This window comes from Mobula hypostoma, chromosome 20, assembly GCF_963921235.1.
Source record: "Mobula hypostoma chromosome 20, sMobHyp1.1, whole genome shotgun sequence".
NCBI lineage: Eukaryota > Metazoa > Chordata > Chondrichthyes > Myliobatiformes > Myliobatidae > Mobula > Mobula hypostoma.
Genome location: NC_086116.1, coordinates 48,069,295 through 48,089,388, shown reverse-complemented (window position 1 = coordinate 48,089,388; position 20,094 = coordinate 48,069,295). Strand labels below are relative to the sequence as shown.

The window sequence follows — 20,094 nt, the reverse complement described above, 5'->3', positions numbered from 1 at the left end:
TTTAAAATTTAATTCAAAAATTCTATAAACTAATCTAACGCGCAGGCGCAGCCCAAATTGGAAGAAAGGTGGAAGCATGACTCAATCAGAAAGAACAGCAAGATGATTGACAAAGAGAAACCCCTCAAGACTGCCCAGTCAGGAAAAAACTAACCTAATAGACCCACCCACCTCCCCCGAAAGCCCAGAAATTGTCCAATAGGCGAATGACATGCTAAACTATTGACCCTTAACCCCTGTCTCCAGGTGGCAGCTCCATTTACAAAGTAAAAAAAATTACCACCACCAAAAAGACATAACAAAGAATACATAAAGAAGTAAACAAATTCCAAATATTTTCATATTACGCCTTAACAGTAGTTAAGACCGAGCTAATGACGGCCATCTTAAATCCATTTAAAATACACAACCATGTATTCAAAAAAAGAAGGATAAATACTAATATATACTACAACTAATATTAAAGACTTACAAATCAAGGAAAAAATAAGTAAATATATATGTATTGAATTCAGAACTACATTAATTGTTAAAGCAAACAACAACAGATCTAAGTAAGTTAACCAAGACTGTATCTGAACATTGATAAAACGAAAAGCGGACTTTCATCAATGGCGTTACAAACCACTCCCAACTAAGGATCAACTTTTCAAATTGCTTGCGAAGTGGACTTAAACTCTTTTATAAATTTCCAACCATCTTCTGGAGAGTCAGTCCGTCTTAGAGGAGCATTTGGTGGAGTGATCATCAAACGTGCTGGATAACGCAACGATGGGCGATAATTCATTTTTAAAAATTCTGCCATCACTTACTGATATTTAATTCTTTCAGCATAAATCTCTGGGGCAAAATCTTCCACTATATGAATCTGAACTTCATTATAGATTAGCTTATCCCTTTTCCTTGCATTCCGAAGGATAGCTTCTTTGGTTGTAAAATAATGCAAACAGAGAATTACAGGACGTGGTTTAATTTCGGCTGATGGTTTAAAATGCTGAATTCGGTGAGCTCTGTCCAATATTGGACAAGCTTCGAGAATGTCACCGAAAGGTGAATATAACATGTTTGAAAAAAACTTTAGTGGCTCACCGGTTTCCGTATTTTCAGGCAAACCCAGTATATGTAAATTCATCCTGCGATTTCTGCCTTCCAAATCAATCGTTTTCTTCTTAATCCATGATAGTTTCGAAGTATTCTCATTAATTTTCTTTTCCATAAAAGACATCTTCAAATCCTGTTCCTTAATAGATTGATCCATTAATTCAAAATCCCTTTCAATTCTGTGAGTACTCTGCTTAAGCGTCTGATATCGATCTTCCAAACTCTTCAAAGACTCCTGAATAGCAATGTTAGTTTTTTCAAACAATTCATTAGCTTTCGTCAATTTATCCATTTTGGTATCCTGCGCACTGATCTTCACATTAATAGCTTCCATTAAAGAGAACATTTTTTCTGAAGTAGAAACTTCCTCTGATTTCTCTGTTTGTTGCGGCTCAGGAAGAGTTTTGCCACTAATTGTAATTCGGTTCCAGCCATCGTAATTAAACTGTAAAATCCTTCAGCAAATATAATAAATCTTCAAACTTAAAACAGATCTAGCAGTGGAAAGTAAGTTATGAAAGACGGAGCTGAGACAAAAATACGTCTTACTCCATACGCTGCCAAATGGAGACTCCCCATGCGACTAACCTCATCATTCTTCCAAGCAATAGTCAGTCATTGTTTAGTGAATGGAAAGAATTCACTTGCTATTGAATACCAGCAAATGAAAAGTAACACTAAAACCACATCCACATCTATTATAATCTGCTTAAAATCCTCGAGTGCTATCTAGCTTATTTTTATAACTACTTATCCTTATACAAATGCAGAATCAATTGGATCATAAACCATTCGAAGTACTTGCCCAGGGATTTAAATTTCAAGCAATGTCTAATCGTGTAATATTTGTCAAGGTTGGGTTAATGGTAGTTTATCTGTGAAAGCACAATTAGGTTATCATATTGTTATTGCAAAAGTGACCGAAATTAGTAGTCATACATGTTTAAATTCTGTGGTCTGGCATGTTTTGAATCTAATTCGGAGCTGTACTAATTAAATCTAAGTAAGATTTAGTTAAAGGTCTAAAATTAACAAAGATCTGTACTATCAGTGTAGCTCTTGCAACCTCAGCCAACAGTGTTTCTCACTTTACAGAAACTTCAGGTTACCAACTGTTCTTGGAATCCTTGTCTAACCCAGAGAGTATTTATACTTAAAAAGAACAATTCTCTTCAGAGGAGGAAAGTGATCATGAGGCTATTTTTTGTGATTCAGCACTAGTTAGGTCTCAAAGGTATCAGATGGGAAAGTTTCAGCTGTTACAAGTATGATTTTAAAATGAAATGCTGAAGCTTAAATGGTTTAGTTTAGATTTTCACAAAAATTAGAGGAGATTTCTGGTGATTGCTTTTGAGCAAAATTTAATTTTGTCAAGTGTATTTTTCTCCTTGGCAAATATTTTTCTTTGATCCTACAGAAGAACAATATTTACTTGCCTTCTGACCAGAAAGATTCCATGTTATTAAATGAGGAATTAAACCAATACAAGTGGTCGCTTTGGTCATTTAAATTTGTCCCTTCAACTAAAGATAAATTTACAATTGTAATTAGATATCATAAGTATATTGAAATTCATTTTGAAGGAATTTGGTTGAATTTTGTAATTCTAACTTGGACGAATTTCACTGATATGAAGAAGGCATAACAAAATTTGAAAATTTTTTTGTTTCTTTTTTTTCTGTTAATAGCGCACATTGCCATGGGGATCACTTTCTAGTCTCAAACTTAAGTGCCGTAAAGAAAGTGATGATGGTCCTATTATGTGGGTTCGTCCAGGAGAGCAGGTGATCCCTATAGCGGACATGCCAAAATCACCTTTTAAACGACGGCGGTGAGTTCAGTGCCTAATGTATTGTGTTAACCAAGGCTGTAATTTTATCTTCTAGATGATAAGCAATCATGGCTCACTTGCAGTCATTTTCCCTTTAACTGCTTTTCATAGGAATAAGCTCTACAATCTTTGCTTGCCTTACTTAATCAGCATTTTTTTTTTAGGTTGTATAATATCAGAAATGTTGTACTCCAGAGCTAATTAAGACTTTCGACATCCATTATACATACCATGCAAATAAAAACAAAACCAGAAAATACCCAACATGCCAAGTAGCATTCATGGAGAAAGAAAAAAATGATTAATGATTTGTGGGTAAATGAATAATCAATAGAACTTAAGCTTCTGAATTTCATATTTAACTGTGGATGACAGGGTACAATAAAACTGGGATTAATGTAGAATTAATATATGTAGGTGGTTATGGTGGGTGCTAACTTGATGAGCTGAAGGGCTTCCTTCTCTGCTGTAAGTAGTGATTCTATCGCTGTATAACTTTGAGAATCTGTAACCCTTTGGCTTGTATCTTTCAAACCTACCACTTAAATTGAAAGTATATTGATATTTTTGATGTCAAAGGGAAGTCAAAGTTACTTGGGACTGGTTAAGAAGTAAATCGTTTCAGAAATTAAAAACTATTTGGAAAGAGTTAAATAAAATGTATGTATGACTTTAAATTTTTATAACTTTCTTCATTAATTCATATTAAAATATTTTTTAAATCTTCTGGCAGCTAATAGGTTAGATATGTTTGCACCAGGTTAATTTGATGTGGGTTCAGTGAGCAGATTTCCCAAGCAGAAGTTTGCATTGCGTTATTGAACATTGTTTGAAGTCCAACCAGGGCAGTGCAGATGTCTCTTGGCCAGTGTTCACTAAGGGAAAGCTATACTACCTTAAGTCAAGAATTTCCAAGTTACGGGTATTTCTGCTGGTACGTCTCGGTAGAAGATTTGACCCAACATGTTCAAGCGTCCAAATTTCACTTAACTTTATTTCCTCTGGTTCTTCATTTCCTTCAGAATGATACTCCAGGATTATGTTTATCATTCCTTTAAGCAATAGTGGAGTCCATCAGTGCCTTCAAAGTTATAGAAAACTCCATTATTTTCCCTCTGCATTTAAAATTGAGGTTGTTCATACTTCCTTAATAGAATAACAACACTTAATTGTTCATTTGTATAAAATTATGATAATTGGATTTTTTAAATTGCAGGACTTGTATTGATTAATGTGGTATCAAGGGATAAAATGTTCTTGGACACCTAAGCAAAACATTGGGTGAAGGAAGAAGTTTGGAACATAATGAAGTGACTTTCATCTGTGTATAAGGAGTTTGTTTTAAAAGATGTACCCTTACTTTTGCACAATGTTAAGGAGGTGTTCTGCTGGAATTTTGAATTGCTACATTCTTTTGGCTGGAAGTACACTCAAGTTGGGACTTTAGGGTTTATGTCTGGAGTGATGAAGAAAGAGGCAATGTACTGTATTTCCATATTAAGATGGTGTGTGACTTTGAGGGAACCTGCAGGTGGCGCTGTTCCCACACAACTTCTCCTTTGGGTTTGGGTAATATTGCCAGAGTACAAATTGCTGGAATCTACTTTTATTTAGGTGGCACCCACTACAGCCACACTGGGGAATCAGGAGGCAAGTTATTCACTGCAGAATTTCTATGGCTGATTCAGATTAGTGGAAGTAGTTGGAGCTTTCTCTTATTGGACATGGTTGCAGCATGGTATGAATGGTACTTTCATCAAGATGTGCCTCCTTGTTGGATAGATTGGCTTTACGTGGCTATAAAATACTTTTAAGTATGGTTATTGAATGCTTTGCTTATAAAACAGAAAATTGGTTGTCTGTAAGGTATTATGGAGTGAGAGAGGATTAAGGTCATGAAAGAATTTGGGTGGGGAAAGATTATTTGATGTCATAGATACTTTCATAAATGCCAAATACTGTAGTAATTTGTGAGGAATGATATAGATTGTTTCTCTGTATTTAAAAAGAGTAGACTGTCAAGAATTTCAAGAGTAACAGATTCTGAGATAATGTATGCAGCTTTTTCAGGGTTTATTTGCAGAGAATTCAATGATATTGGCACTTGTTAATATTGGTGTACTTGTGCTACTTATTGATGAGGTTGGGTATGATATTTTATTGCTTCACATGTATGTAGGTCAGGTAGACAGCCAAGATTTATCTTGTTGATAAATACATCTTTGTTGCTGAACTTGTTCATGTAAGAATAATACTATCCAGAAATACAATTTATTAATGTAAATTGAGGATATGTGTGGAACACTAGGGAATATGAACTCTCCGATTCTCTTCAAAATGATGGTATAGTATTTTTAGCTTGCATCTCCTTTAATTTCTGAACCAGAAAGTTGCCCTTCCAACAATGTGCCACTCAGTATTGCATTGGATATTGATCCAGATCATAAAATAGACTACAGATGGAACAAAGCAAATTGAAATGCCATATTGCAACTGGTAATACAGCCTGTTTTAGACCTTCCCCTTGAACACTCTTCTTCAAGGTGGTAGAAGTTGATAAAACAATCCACATTTCGCATGAGAGATGGTTTAATCTGATTTAATGTCCTATGTCAATGAAATTACTTTATTGTCATTCATATGGTCAGAAGACATTTACAAATTCATTCATGATATGTTCAACCCATCAAAACATCAGTGATCTGTTGTATTTTGCTTAAGGAGGGAATGATCAATAACTTTTTGTGTGGGTTAGTGACTGCATTATTCCTAGCATTTTACAGTGTAAATATTTTGTGCAAATTTCCCATTCCAAAATGCAAAGACCATGTGGTATTGTTAACAAAATGCCATAATGCAATTGAGTTGTGTTTTCTAATGCTTCCCATTGTAGATGAGGCATATGAAACAAAGCCAAGACTGTATTGCAGTGGCATTGTTGTTACTAAGACTGATAACCAAAATATAGTGTACCTTAATTCTAGATTAAGCACTGCAAAATCTTAATTTTCTTTAAATGGGTTAATCATATTTTGAGACTTAAAATCCTTTTGATGTCATTGCCAAACTACTTGTTCTTGATACTGATAATATTCGGAAAAGTGTTAGCTATTCTGTTTATGTAGTGCTGTTCCAAGAGAAAATGCCTGGCTTCTCTTTAAATAATTAAGCATATATTCCACATTCAGCACTTTATCTCCAAGTCATAGAGTACTACACCAGAGAAGCAGGCTCTTCGTTCCATCTAGTCTGTGCTGAACTATTACAATGCCTAGTCCCATCGACCCACTTCTAGGCCATATCCTTCCTGTTAATGTACCTATCTAAATTTCACTTAAATGTTGAAATTAAACACACTTCCCCCATTTGTGCTGGTAGCTCATTCCACACTCTCACCACCCTCTGAATGCAGAAGTTAGCCCCCATGTTTCCTTCAGACGTTTCACCTTTCACTCTTAAACTGTGACCACACATTCTAGTCTCACCCAGAATCAGTGGGAAAAGCCTGCTTGCATGCCCCTCATAATTTTGTATACCTCCATCAAATCTGCCCTCTATCTTCTACATTCCAAGGGATAGAGTCCTAACCTATTCAGTCTTTCCTTATAACTCTGGTCTTCCAGTCCTGGCAACAACCTTGTAAATGTTCTCTATACCTTTACAAGAATGAAGAGTACAGGTATACTGACCAACACTAAACTAGGCATGACAAACCGCCTCAGAGTACTGAAATGTTACGTTTATCCAGTTATGTTATATGGATCAGAATGTTGGACAATATCTAGTAACATGAGGAAACGAATTGAAGCAGCAGAGATGTGGTTTTTGAGGAGGATGCAAATATCATGGACAAAACGAATACCTAATGGGGATGTCATTAACAGAGCAAGCACAAAAAGAGAAATAATATATGAAATCTTGAAAAGGCAACATAACTTCATTGGACATGTGATTAGGAAAGGGGGTTAGAATGCATGGTAATTATGGGAAAGATTGAAGGGAAGAAAGTAAAAGGAAGGTAAAGACAAATGATGACGGAGACAGCAGCCAGAGAACTGGAAATGAATGCCAATGAATTGATCCACTTGACCCGAAACAGGAGTGTGTGGGCCATGGCAGTCAAAGCTCAAGCTGGGCATGACACCTGATGATGATGATGATACTCTTTCAATCTTATTGATACCTTTCCTGTAGATAGGTTACCAAAAATAGACACAATCTCCAAATAGACACATGCTCAACCTTTTAATTCCTGACTTTGTATGTAGGCTAAACAGCTTCTTTCTCCACAACCACTATACTCTGCTCTGGTTCCCATCCCCCTACACTCTAGTTGATGGCATTTTCCCCATACTTTTGGGAAGGATAGAATTGCACTTATAATTGCAGCTATTTGTACTTAATGCTGTATAAAAATTGCAATTTTGCCCACCTAAAGAATATAATCCAGTTTTTTAAAGTAGTACCACCCTAAATGCTTTTGTTTTACTAGACTAGAAGTAAGTTATATACACATCTTGAGTTTTCCAGTTTCAAAGGAAGGATTATGTTTAGAGAGAAATGGTTTCAAATGTAGTAATGTGCCTTCTCACAGAAAGACTCCAAATGAGTAATACAGGCTACTTTATATCAACATCACTTGGGGAAATAAAGGGAGAAGGCTAGAAAATATATTACATGTATTTAAAATGGCCATCTTTTGTCATGAATTATATTTGGGTTTAGCAGTAATTTCATTAACAAATGTTGACTTAACAACAGTAAATTGCTGACTTGTTATTCTTATTTCCTGCCTTTGATTTCCCTGATGTTTGAAGACCTGTATTTTCCTTGCAAATGACAAAACCGATCAACTGGATAAAAATAAAAAAACTGAACATTGGCCAAATTTTGCATTTATACTTTTATCCATTTCCTGTAGAACTACCAATGAAATAAAAAATTTACAATATCTACCTCGTGCAAGTGAGCCACGTGAAATGCTCTTTGAGGATAGGACCCGAGCCCATGCAGATCATATTGGACAGGGATTTGAGCGTCAGACTACTGCAGCTGTTGGAGTATTGAAAGCTGTACAGTGTGGAGATTGGTATGTGAACTTGATTGCTTTGTTCTATATGCTGTGCTAATTATAAAGGTTGAAGAAAAATTTGTCTATAGTTACTGATTTTAAAGCTAAAGCTTTTATACCCATATGTAGTATTCTTAAAACATTATTAAGTTTGACAAAAATTTAAATGGGTGAAGGTAAATTTTGGTACTAAACTTAATTTGAAAGGGATGTATGGAGATGAGATATGTGGCATCTTTTCTGGGGTATATGTCAATTTTGATACAGAAGTTACATAGATGAATTGTTCATGAATTGCTTCTAGGCTTTCTGAAACTTTACTTTCTCTTTTTATTTAACTCTTCCATTTTCACTATGTAGTAAATGTAATGCTTTTCTGAAACTATAAAAATAATTCTTTGCTTTGTAAAATCCTCACTATTTAGTCACAAAATCCTTAACTTATATACAATTGAGAAACTAATATTACGCTTTTTCTCTGGTATCTGGCCTTGAAAGGAAATATTGCACTAAAAATCTTGAATGTTTTCCTTCGTTGATGTTTATATATAAAGACGGGCCTGTGAATATTTTTTGTAAAGTGTGGATAATAGATGAGGAGAGTTGATCTGAATGGGTGAAGTATGCTATAAAAATGGTACTGTGGTGTGAAACCAGTGACATCCCATGCTTAGAGTATTGGGAAGCTTTTAAAAATCAACAGAAGGCAACTATAAAAGTCATAAAGAAGGAAATGATGGAATACAAAGGTAAGCTATCCAATAATATTAAAGAGGACACCAAAAGTTTATTGAGACATATAAAGAGTAAACGAAAGGTAAGAGTAGGTATTGGACCGCTGGAAGATGATGCTGGAGAAGTAGTAATGGGGTACAAGGAAATGGTGACAGACTGAATATGTTGCATCGGTCTTTAATGTGAAAGACACTAGCAATATACTGGAAGTTTGAGAGTGTCAGGGAGCTGAAGTGAGTGAAGTTGCCATTACTAGGGAGAAGGTGCTTGGGAAACTGAAAGGTCTGAAATTTTATAAATCACCTGGACCAGATGGTCTACACCCCAGGGTTCTGAAAATGCTGGCTGAAGAGATTGTGGAGGCATTAGTAAGGATCTTTCAAGGCTCAACATATTCTGGCATGGTATTAGCATGACAGATATTGGTATGGATGGAGCATTGGCTGATTGGTAGGAAGCAAAGAGTGGAAATAAAGGGAGTCTTTTCTGGTTGACTGCCGGTGACTAGTGGTGTTCCATAGGGGTCTGTGTTGGGACTGCTTCCTTTTGTGTTATATGTCAATGATTTGGACAATGGAATTGGTGGCCTTGTGGCCAGGATTGCAGACCATATGAAGATGAATGGAGGGACAGGTAGTGTTGAGGAAGCAGGGAGGCTGCAGAAGGACTTGTACAGATTAGGAAAATAGGCAAAGAAGTGGCAGATGGAATACAGTGTCGGGAATTGTATGGTCATGCTGGTAGAAGAAATAAAACCAAAGACTATTTTCTAAATGGAGAGAAGATTCAAAAATCTGAAGTGCAAAGGGATTAGGGAGTCCATATGCAGAATTCCTTAAAGGTTAATTTGCAAAATGAGTTGGTGGTGAGGAAGGCAAATGCAATGTTAGCATTCATTTTGAGAATACTAGAATATAAAACCAAGGATGTAATGATAAGGCCTTAAGGCATTGGTGAGCCCGCTCTTGGAGTATTGTTAACAGTTTTGGGGACCCTTATCTAAGAAAGGATGTGCTGAAGTTGGAGAGGGTTTGGAGAAGGTTCACGAGAATGATTCCGGGAATGAAAGGGTTACCGTATAAGGACTGATTGATGGCTCTGGGCCAGTACTTACTGGAATTCAGAAGAATGAGGGGGATCTCATTTAATTCTATTGAATGTTGAAAAGCCCCAATAAGGTGGATATTTCCTGAGGTGGTGTGTCTGTGACCAGAGGACACAGCCTCAGAATAGAGGGACGCCCATTTAGAATGGCGATGAGAGGAATTTCTTTAGCCTGGGAGTGGGTGAATCTGTGGAACTGAAGTGTGCAATTCAACTGTGGAGGCCAAGTGCTTGGGCATATTGAAGGCAGGGGTTGATAGATTCTTGATTTGTCAAGGCATGCAGGGTTATGGGGAGAAGGCAGGAGGTTGAGGCTGAGAGGGAAATGGATCAAACATGATGAAATGGTGGAGCAGACTCAATGGGCCAAATTACCTAATTCTGCTCTTATAGCTTATGGTCTTAAACTCTGATCTGTATTGAGAAGCGGACATTTCAATTGTGTTCACTGGTTCTAAACTAATTAATGCAATGGCTGGGAGCGATACAATAAACATCAACAAAATGGCAGTATCTTTTAAATTGAATATTAAGTTTTATACTCTTAATAGTAAGTTAATAAGTATTTCTACCTACATTATTTATATTATTTCACCCCTCCATATGTCTCTTATTTTATTTTTTACAAGGAGAATGTTCAACTCATGTATTCTACATTAGCTCTCAGCTCGTATCATCTCATTTCAATTATCTCCTTGTAACCCATTCTCTCTAACTTCCTCCAATTCTACCACACCTACACAAGGGATAATTTATAGTAGATGGTTAACTTGCTAGCTCACCCTTGAGTGTTTGAGGAAATCAGAGCCTTAGAGAAAGCCATGCAGCGACAGAGTGTGCTTAGAAACACCATAGAGATGATGCCAAAGATTAGGATCGAGCCCTGGTTGCTGGAGCTGTGCAGCAGCAGAATTAACAGTTGTGTCAATGTGCTGCCCAGTTTCTGTAAGTACAATGTGCTTTGCGAAGAATTTACTATAGGAGTATTATCAGGAGGACAAAAGTTGGTGAGATAAAAAAGCATGGTTTAAACTACTTTGTTTTGGGGAGTAACAATTGTTCCATATTAAATCCGTATGACATTGGAAGCTTAATGCCTACACTAGCTTACGAGAGCAAATTCCATTTCCTGAATTATTTTTTCCCCACTAGGTTTTTATCCCCACCTTCCCATAATTTCTTGAGATTCTAATTCATACTTGCACACTAAGGACAACTTACGGAGGTATTTGATCAACCAGTCCCAAACATCTGTGGAATATGGGAGGAAATTGGAGAACTTAAGGAGAATCCATGTGGCCATTGGGAAAATATACACTTCAGATGTTAACACAAGGAAATCTGCAGATGCTGGAATTTCAAACAACACACTTAAAAGTTGCTGGTGAACGCAGCAGGCCAGGCAGCATCTATTGGAAGAGGTACAGTGGATGTTTCGGGCCGAGACCCGAAATACCGATGAAGGGTCTCAGCCCAAGACGTCGACTGTACCTCTTCCAATAGATGCTGCCTGGCCTGCTGCATTCACCAGCAACTTTTATGTGTGTTACTTCAGATGTTATATAGGCTTTAGGTTCTCATTCACTTAGTTAACCTAACTATACTCTAACTTAATGACCTCGTTGAAATACCAACTGTTATTTGTTCCTTCCGCAAATTTGTTTTTATTACATTGATCTCTTCACCTGAGTAAATCATGAGTAGATTTTAAAGGCATAGTCCCTGAAGAACTTCACTATATACTGCATCTTAACATGAAAATGACCCTGTTGTAGAACATGATAAAACAGATCAAACAATATCTTTGTCTAATGATTGCATTAATTGCAATTAGTTGAAGCAAAAAGGTTCACTGCATAGTTTGAAAGAAGACTTGTTATCTTTTTGTTTCACAGCTCTTCTGTTTACTTTCTCAACCTTTTTTTACACATTCTTGATGGATCTGGCAAGGATTCAACCTTAGCGAGTTTTCTGCATCCTGATTTGGGGTCACTTCTATTGCTTGTTCTCTGGAATCATTGCAGCTGGGCATCTCATAAGCACTTTTTTTTGGGAGGTTCTTCACATAGCCTTTAAATATTGTTGAGTTCTTCATTGCTATTTGCACAGTTGTAATTTCATTTCTTATCCTTACAAGTACAGTGGATTTCAATTAATCGGGGCAGCTGCTTATTTGAGACAGCTCTTAAAGAGCTAAAACTGATCGAGAAAATAGCCAGTATTTCCTTAATTGATTTGGGACTCTATACTGCTTAATTAGGACAAGGGTCTTTTGCCAAACAGTTTCTCACTGGTGTTAGTTGTGTACAGTTGTGTGATTAGGCACTATGGAGTGAACAGTTTTTAAATAGTGTCAGTTGCGACTATGCTTGTGTTAAATTCAAAGTACATTTATTATCAAAGTATGTATACTCTATACAACCTTGAGATTCGATTTCTTACAGGCAGCTACAAAACAAAGAAACTCAATAGAACCCATTAAAACAAAAGAAGACTATCAAGCACCCAATGTGCAGCAAAAACAAATGAGCAAGCAATAAAAGTAAGCAAATAGCATTCAGAATTGAAATGAGTGCAGGCTAATAGTTGCAAGCCACGGCCACTGTTCAGTGCAGAGATGAGTAAACTTCACAGAGCAACAAGCTGAAATTCAGTGCAGAGTGGAGTAAAATTTGCTTAGCAACGAGCTGAAGTTCATTGCAGAGTCAAGTAAAACTCACGGAGCAGTGAGCTGAAGTTCAGTGCAGAGACGACTAAAACTCACGGAGCAGTAATTGAACCAGCCCCTCTCTTGCCTCCGGCCCAGACACCCTAGCCTTTCAATCTGGCCTGGCATTTAAATCGTTAAAACCTCAGGTCCTTCCTTGCTCTTGGACCCAGGCACTGCTGCTTCGATTGCTGTAGGGCCTAGGCCTCGCCACTACAATTCGGCCCGTACCCAACTTGTCCAATTCGGCTTGGTGCTTAGATCGGTCAAACCTTGGGTCTTTCCTCACTCTCCGGTTCAGGTTCAGGCCCTGCCACCTTGACTCTGCGTCACCTCTGCTTTTCTCACCTCAGTTCGGCCCAATCGAATTACCTTATCAGCCATTCCCCACACTCCGGCCTGGACTCCACCACTTCAATTCAGCCCATACACACCACGCCGCAACCGGCCTGCACCTCATCCATTTGCGCCGACAGACTGGTATTCAGAAATCAGTGATTTTTGATCATTTTGGGTTTTTTATTTTGCCATTATGCAGGAAGATAAGGAAGGCAATCCATTGTCTGCATTAGCTGTCCTGATTCTGTTCATTTACAGTCAATCAAAAACACATGACAGTGTACACTTGATGAATTCCTCCGCCGGTAACTATAATTTTTTAGTAGTATGGTACTGTTCTAATTAGTTCTGTATTTCATTTAAATGCTTATTTTTTATTATTGAGATACAGTGCAGATAGGGCCCTTCCAGCCCTTCAAGCTACACCACCCATATGCCCTGATTTAACCCTAGTCTAATCACGGGACAGTTTACAATGACCAATTTAATCTTCCAACTGGTATGCCTTTGGAATGTGGGAGGAAACCAGAGTACTCGGAGGACACCCACGTAGTCATGGGGAGAACATACAAACTCTCTTCTATGGCAACGACGGGATTTTAACCCGGGTTGCGGGTACTGTAAAGTGTTGTGCTAACCACTTCATGCATAAAGTCAAAATTTTTTTTAAAAATCATTGTGATTTGAATCAACATCTGTTGGCCCAAATAGATAATGTAACACAAGCACTCACAACTGGCACTATTTTAAAAACTGTTCACTCCATAGTGTCTAATGGCCACATAAGTGCACACAACTGACATCAGTCCTGCCGTAGGGTCTCAGCCCAAAACGTCTACTGTACTTTCTTCCATAGATGCTGCCTGGCCTGCTGAGTTCCTCCAGCATTTTGTGAGTGTTACTTGGATTTCCAGCATCTGCAAATTTTCTCTGCTTTCTCATTAGAAACTGTTCGGCAGAAGTCCCTTGTCCCAATTAAGCAGCATAGTGTCCTGAATAAATGAAGGAAATCTTGGCTATTTTCTTGATAGTTTTTGTTCTTTTTAAGAGCTGTCTCAAATAAGCAGCTGGACTGATTAACTGGAAGTCACTGTACTCATACGGATAAGGATTGGAAATACAACTGTGCAAGTAGCAATGAAGAACTCAACAATATTTGAAAGCTCTGTGATGAAATCTGCAAAAAGTGCCTATGAGATGCCCAGCTGTGGTGATTCCATAGAACAGCTGATAAAAGTTACTCTAGGTCAGACAAAAAAAACTCACCTAAGCTTGAATCTTTGTTAGGTCCATCAAGAGTGTGTAAAAAGAGTTGAGAAAGTAAACAGGAGAGTTGTGTAACAAAAACTTAACAAGTCTTCTTTGAAACTATGCAGTGAACCTGTGAGTTGCTTGAACTAATTGCAATTAGGCAAAGTTATTGTGTGATCTGTTTTATCATGTGCTACAACAGCGTAATTTTCAAGTTAAGCCGTATATAGTGAATTTCCTGAGGGATCAGTGTAAGGGCCTATGCCCTTAGAATCTACTCATGATTAAATGTAATACATGCAAATGTGCAGAAGGAACAAATAACAGAAAAATAAACCACAATGAGGTCACAAAGTTAGGATATATGATGCTTCATTTGAATACGTAATTTATTATTCAGTTAAATCCTTTGTTCGTCCATCATTGACGTTGATGAGGACCTCGACACCATTATGATGGTGTCGAGACTAGCGCGTGATTTGGATTTAAGTGAGGGAGAGTTGCTCAGCATCAGCCTCACTCTCTCTTCCCAATTCCCATCTGGATCCAGTGGCAAGACAGAGTCTAGACGGCTGGAGATGGGACTAGGCGCAGTGGATGACCAGGACGTCTTCTGTGTCTTGTCCTGCTCTACACGTTCCACGACGCTTGCAGAGACCGCCTTCTTGACCGTTGGACCTTCCATTGGTCTCGTCCGCTCAATCCGCCGGAGTCTGTCTTCACATGCTGGGATAGACAACTCCCTATCTCACCGAGGGTTTGAGACCCGTCAGCTACCCTCACCTGGTTTAGCAGGCTTGTCGAAGCCGTTGCCCGGGGTGTGGCCACTGTCGCATGCAAACAGCTACGGGGAGCCACAGGTAAGAGCTGAGTGCCAGGTGGGGACCAAAGGTGGACTAACTGCCCTGAAAAGGACGCGACATGTTCCCCCACCAGAGGTGCTACCCCTCCCTGACACCCCATACACCCCAGTTAAATACTAGTTTGTCTTTTTTATACCTTTTAAATATTTCCATGAAACTTTGGCTAATCAGGTACTCGCTTAATTGGGCCAAAATGTACTGGTCCTGATGTGTCCCAATTAACCGGAATCCATTGTGTATGTTTCTTTAATTTCTAAAGATTCCTCCTGGTGTCATTGCACAATTACTTCAACATCGTGGTTTCTTAATTACCAGAGTGTTTATTTGTGCTTTTCTAACTTATTTAATTGTACTTTCCAGAAGATGTCATTTTCCCCAGAAATGACAACATTTGCTGGTTCTGACCTGATGGCTCATAGTGAGATGTTTGCAATGGGATTGCTCACAGGCTCTAAAGCTGTCTCAGCTATACTGACCACTGATTATGTGACCTACCTTCACTGTGGCTCTTTGTTCTGTGCTTCCCAACATTTCTTAGCTAGCTAAGTATTCTCCCAGAGCTTAGTAGGATACTTGACCACTCTGGCTGCTACAACCCTTATACCTTTCCTATGTTTTCTCTTAACAGTTCCTCTATCGATGCTAATATACTACCCTCAAACCCGGGAACCCTTCTCTTGTATCATAACCTTATTTTATCCCTTTTTGCTCCTCTACTGACTTAACCTGGTGGTTGTGTCATCATAGATCAGTGTAAGACTTTTACATGCAATTCTATTTTCATAAAGTTATGTCATTAGGCAAAGGCAAAGAAGAAGTCCGTTGTTATAATTTCCCAGTTGGATTTACTGACAATTAATACCAACTGGCGTATACCTCACTTTTTAAATCTGCTTTTCTTGAAAAGTTTTCCAAACCATAGGGACATTTTCAGAATCTGATGAACCTTTGAAAATTGCAACCATTGTGTCTTTTTTGGCAGTAACGAAGTCTCTTAAAAAAAATCAGGATGCATATCATTAGGTTCATGGGATTTCTTATTCTTTCTCCCAATTTGTCTGTTCGTTCTTTCCTAGTGATATCTATTGTTCTATGCTCTTCTCTTTTTTGCCATTTGGTTTCCCACTTTTTTGTGGTTTTAATGCCTTTCGTTGTGAAGACAGATGCACATTATTTCTTTATCATGTTTGCTGTTTTTCTGTTCTCCATTTTTAATGCCCCTGTCTGAAATGTTCAAGAACATTTGTTTATGCTACTTTCTTCCACTTAGCAGCTTTGTAGAAGCTCTAACTTAATAGTGAAATGTGTTGTTTTGTAAAACAACTTTAGAATATAGCAAGTTAAATCGTACTGCATTGATACCTTAGAGATTTTCTAGAATGCCAGCTGAAGTCTATGAATAACAGAGTTTCCATGAAGGGATTAAATTAGAAAAAGTAGCCGCAATATAAATTGGATATATTCTGTTAAAGGAAATAGCTGAATATTTCATTGTCAGGCTTCTGCAGGTGCCTAGTATAGAGAATGTGTACCAGGAGGTTTCTTCCTTAACCCTATTTTCCAATATCTATTTGCTATCTAAAAGATTAGCTAAAATGGATTCTTAATAAATTATAAGTCTTCCCATTTCAATGTCTGTTTAATATGTTTGAAGAGATTGGAATACCAAAGTTTGTAGTGAAGGTTCAGCAGCCAGGATTTTTTTTTGCTATACGTAATTAATTATTGAAATACTGAAAGTCACCATGAATATTGAAATGAAGTAATAAAACTGAATGTACTTTAGGGATTATCGTTGAAACAAGATGTGCTGATTAGCAGGGTTAAGTCAAATAGTCAATTAAGTTGTAAAATGTCTGGCTGTTCTGTGATTTATCATTAAATGTGTGGTGAAGTCTAGGTTCCATATTGCTACCTATCATGTCGTATACACATCAAATCGAGAATGACAGGCACTAACTGTCATTCACCCTTTAAAATGAACAGTTGCCTCATTACTGAATTCTAGCTCAATGGGGTAATTTAATTTTTTTTCATTTTCAGGTCTGATCAACCTCGTATAACCAAAGATGTGATTTGTTTTCATTCAGAAGATTTCTTAGAGGTGGTGCAGAGGTTGCAGTTAGATCTACATGAGCCACCATTGTCACAGGTAACTCAAGTTAAATAATCAACCACATTTGCAATTAATATTTATATATTTTAAATTTCTGCAAAATTGAAACTTAAATGCCAACTTTTTAAATGGTTATTGATTTTTTTTACCAGATTGTGTTTGCTTTTCACTAGTGGCTATGAACTGTAGAGCCAATTAGGATGGGAAGCTCTTTGTTCAGTTATTATGGTTTAGGGAAGAGAATAATCTGCCAAAGCCACCACCTCTGCTTAATATCAATGACCCCATTAAAGAATGCACTTGTAGGTGGTGGGTGAAGAAAATATAGAGCTGGCACATTGTAACAAACTTGGGTAATGTGTTTCAGGAGGAAGAAATTAGGCTGTAATGTTTTTGTTTATAAAACAGCAGTTTGAACTTAGTTCTTTACTAGAACATTTAACGGGTGCTGCTTCCTGTTCTCAATAGATGAATGGATATAACCATGTCAGTGACATAATCCAGGGAAAATGTGTTTGGTTCTTATAACTGTTTCCAGAACGCATTTTACCGTGGTGAGGCTCACTTCAACTAGTGGGCAAAGCAAGAACTAATGAAACTTGGCAAGTGAGTAGGATAGATGGGGGCAGAATAGTAAACACAAATGAGAAATTGTTGAGTTCTTATTAGTGATTTTGGGAGAAACATCAGTGGTACCTGAGCTTGTGTATGTCAGAAACTGTTGTATTGATATATATTGTGTTTACAGTTTTAATTGTTGGGCCTGTTTTCTTATTTTTAGTGTGTTCAGTGGGTAGATGATGCAAAACTCAACCAGATAAGAAGAGAAGGTATTCGTTATGCTAGAATTCAACTGTATGACAATGATGTGTACTTCATTCCCCGGAATGTTGTACACCAGTTCAAGACTGTCTCTGCAGTGTGCAGCTTAGCATGGCACGTACGGTTGAAACAGTATCATCCAGATGCAGGAGATCCACCTGCTCAAGATTGCGCTTATGAAGGCTCAGAATTACCAGCAGACACCAAGTGCCCAGTTATGAAAATGGAGACTGAAGATAAAAAGCAGGGTGATGATGTTACTGCTGAAAGTGCAAAACATGAAGAAATCAAGATAGAACTTAATATCACAGAGCTCTCAGAAATTAAAGTGGCGTCTGGAAGCACTGACTCACAGTATGTAGCTGAACTGAAAGATCTAGCTTGTTCAAATACCAAAACTGACTGTGGAGATGACGAACAGCTACTCTCAGTGAACACAGATGTGCATGATTAGCAAAACAACTTTTCTTATTGATATGTGTATATTCTTTGGAGCTTTTATTTTTTTTAAATGTATCTTAAAACAATGGTGTGATGTTCTTGCTTATGTAAGCTCTGTGAGGCAAGCTTGTTACTGTTCTTAAGACTGTTACATGGTAGGACAGAAAAGTACATGTAGCTTTGTAACATTCCTCAGTGCCTGTCCATAACTGTGAAATATAACAGCACTTAGGGGGTGGGTGTACTGTCACACTGCAGGTAAAATGGGGGGAGGGAGTTAAAAAATACTTTTTTATTTTTAGATAAAAAAGTAGTACAGGTAGAAGCAAAGTTGACTTCGGCGTATACTTTTTTGTAAGCTGAGCCAAAATTGTTTCCTGATTCAAGCTTATCCATAGAGCTTATGTCAAACTAGCTGCAGGTTTGAATACTGATATTTGTGTCAACATGGTAGTGTAAATACATTTTTATTATAATTATGTAGTATGATTTCAAACTAAACTCTGAACCGCTTAATAAAGGTTCAGTGTACTTTGATTTTTATATACTTAAAGCATCAATTGTACTAGCCTTTGGTTGTTTTACACCAGCATTATTTTATTTCACCTAATGTAGATGTGATAAAGTTTGTGTAACCATGCAGACAAATCCAGACTTTCTTTGTTCCCCTCCCAGAGGGGGAAGAAAAGGAATAGAGTGCAAAGTTATCATATTCTAGATTTCAAAATAAAGGTATTCATTATGTGCTGTTCTCCAAGATGATGAAGTACTAGTGTCCCTTTGAAGTCAGTTTATACTGTAAGCATCTTTGCTTCTTTACAAAGTATCTGCAAGCTCTTCAATCATTTATGGTTCTGATGTTAGTGTCAAGTATTTTCATGTTTTCTTTTATTCATGTGGTTTAACAGAGAAATGTTAAAATCTTAAGAATTTAATCACAGTTACACAATACAATTAGTTTTTATTGGTTTTTCTGCTTTTGGATTAATTGCCCAAACCATCCTTTTTATGAGCTGCTGGCTCCACTAAATATGTGACGTTGAGGAACATTGGTAAAACAAATTGATGGAGATCAAGGAGAAAACATGAGTCATACCTCATAGGAAATGAGAATGATTGGTAGAGATTAATCAGCAATGCATTAATTTCTTGGGGCAATGTCCAAGGGCCCAACAATCTTGTGCTGCTTCATCAGTGTTCTTCCTTCCATTATATAGGTTCAGAAGAGGGCACATTTGCCAATGAATTTACGTTGTTCAATTCCATTTACAACTCCTCAGAAGCTAGACAGTCCACACTTGTACACAGCAGGATTTAGACAACATGTGGGCCTGGGTTGATGTGGTGAGTAATATTTGTACCACAAAAGTATCAAACAATGACTATCTCCAACAAGAAGTCACCTATCCACCTACCAGTAACATTAAGACGAATAGCTGAGTCGCCCCCATGAACTCTCTGGAGGTCGTCATTGACTAGACGTCCAGTCAGGCCAGTACCATGATTACTCTGATATGAAGAGTTGGTCAGAGGTTTGGTGTTCTGTGGCAAATGACTTGCATTCTGACAGCCTAAGTTTTGCTATCTACAAAGTACAAGTGATATTCCGAGGTGAGTACAAATCCAATGACATTCAAGATGCTCGATGCCACCGAGGTAAAAGCATCCTGCGTGGTTGGTATGCCAAGCACCATTAGTGCATGGTGACTACAG

The 20,094-nt window shown here is 37.6% G+C and overlaps 1 protein-coding gene across 1 annotated transcript in view; it reads left to right on the top strand.

Annotated features, from left to right (window-relative positions):
- LOC134359491 (lysine-specific demethylase RSBN1L-like) overlaps positions 1–19,138 on the top strand; it is a 77,166-nt gene extending 58,028 nt beyond the window's left edge. The window contains exons 4-7 of the mRNA XM_063072823.1: positions 2,790–2,932; positions 7,854–8,021; positions 17,046–17,154; positions 17,900–19,138. Of these exons, the coding sequence (XP_062928893.1) occupies positions 2,790–2,932; positions 7,854–8,021; positions 17,046–17,154; positions 17,900–18,394 (915 nt within the window). The 3' untranslated portion in view covers positions 18,395–19,138. The remainder of the gene's footprint in view (positions 1–2,789; positions 2,933–7,853; positions 8,022–17,045; positions 17,155–17,899) is intronic.
- Positions 19,139–20,094: the final 956 nt, after the last annotated feature.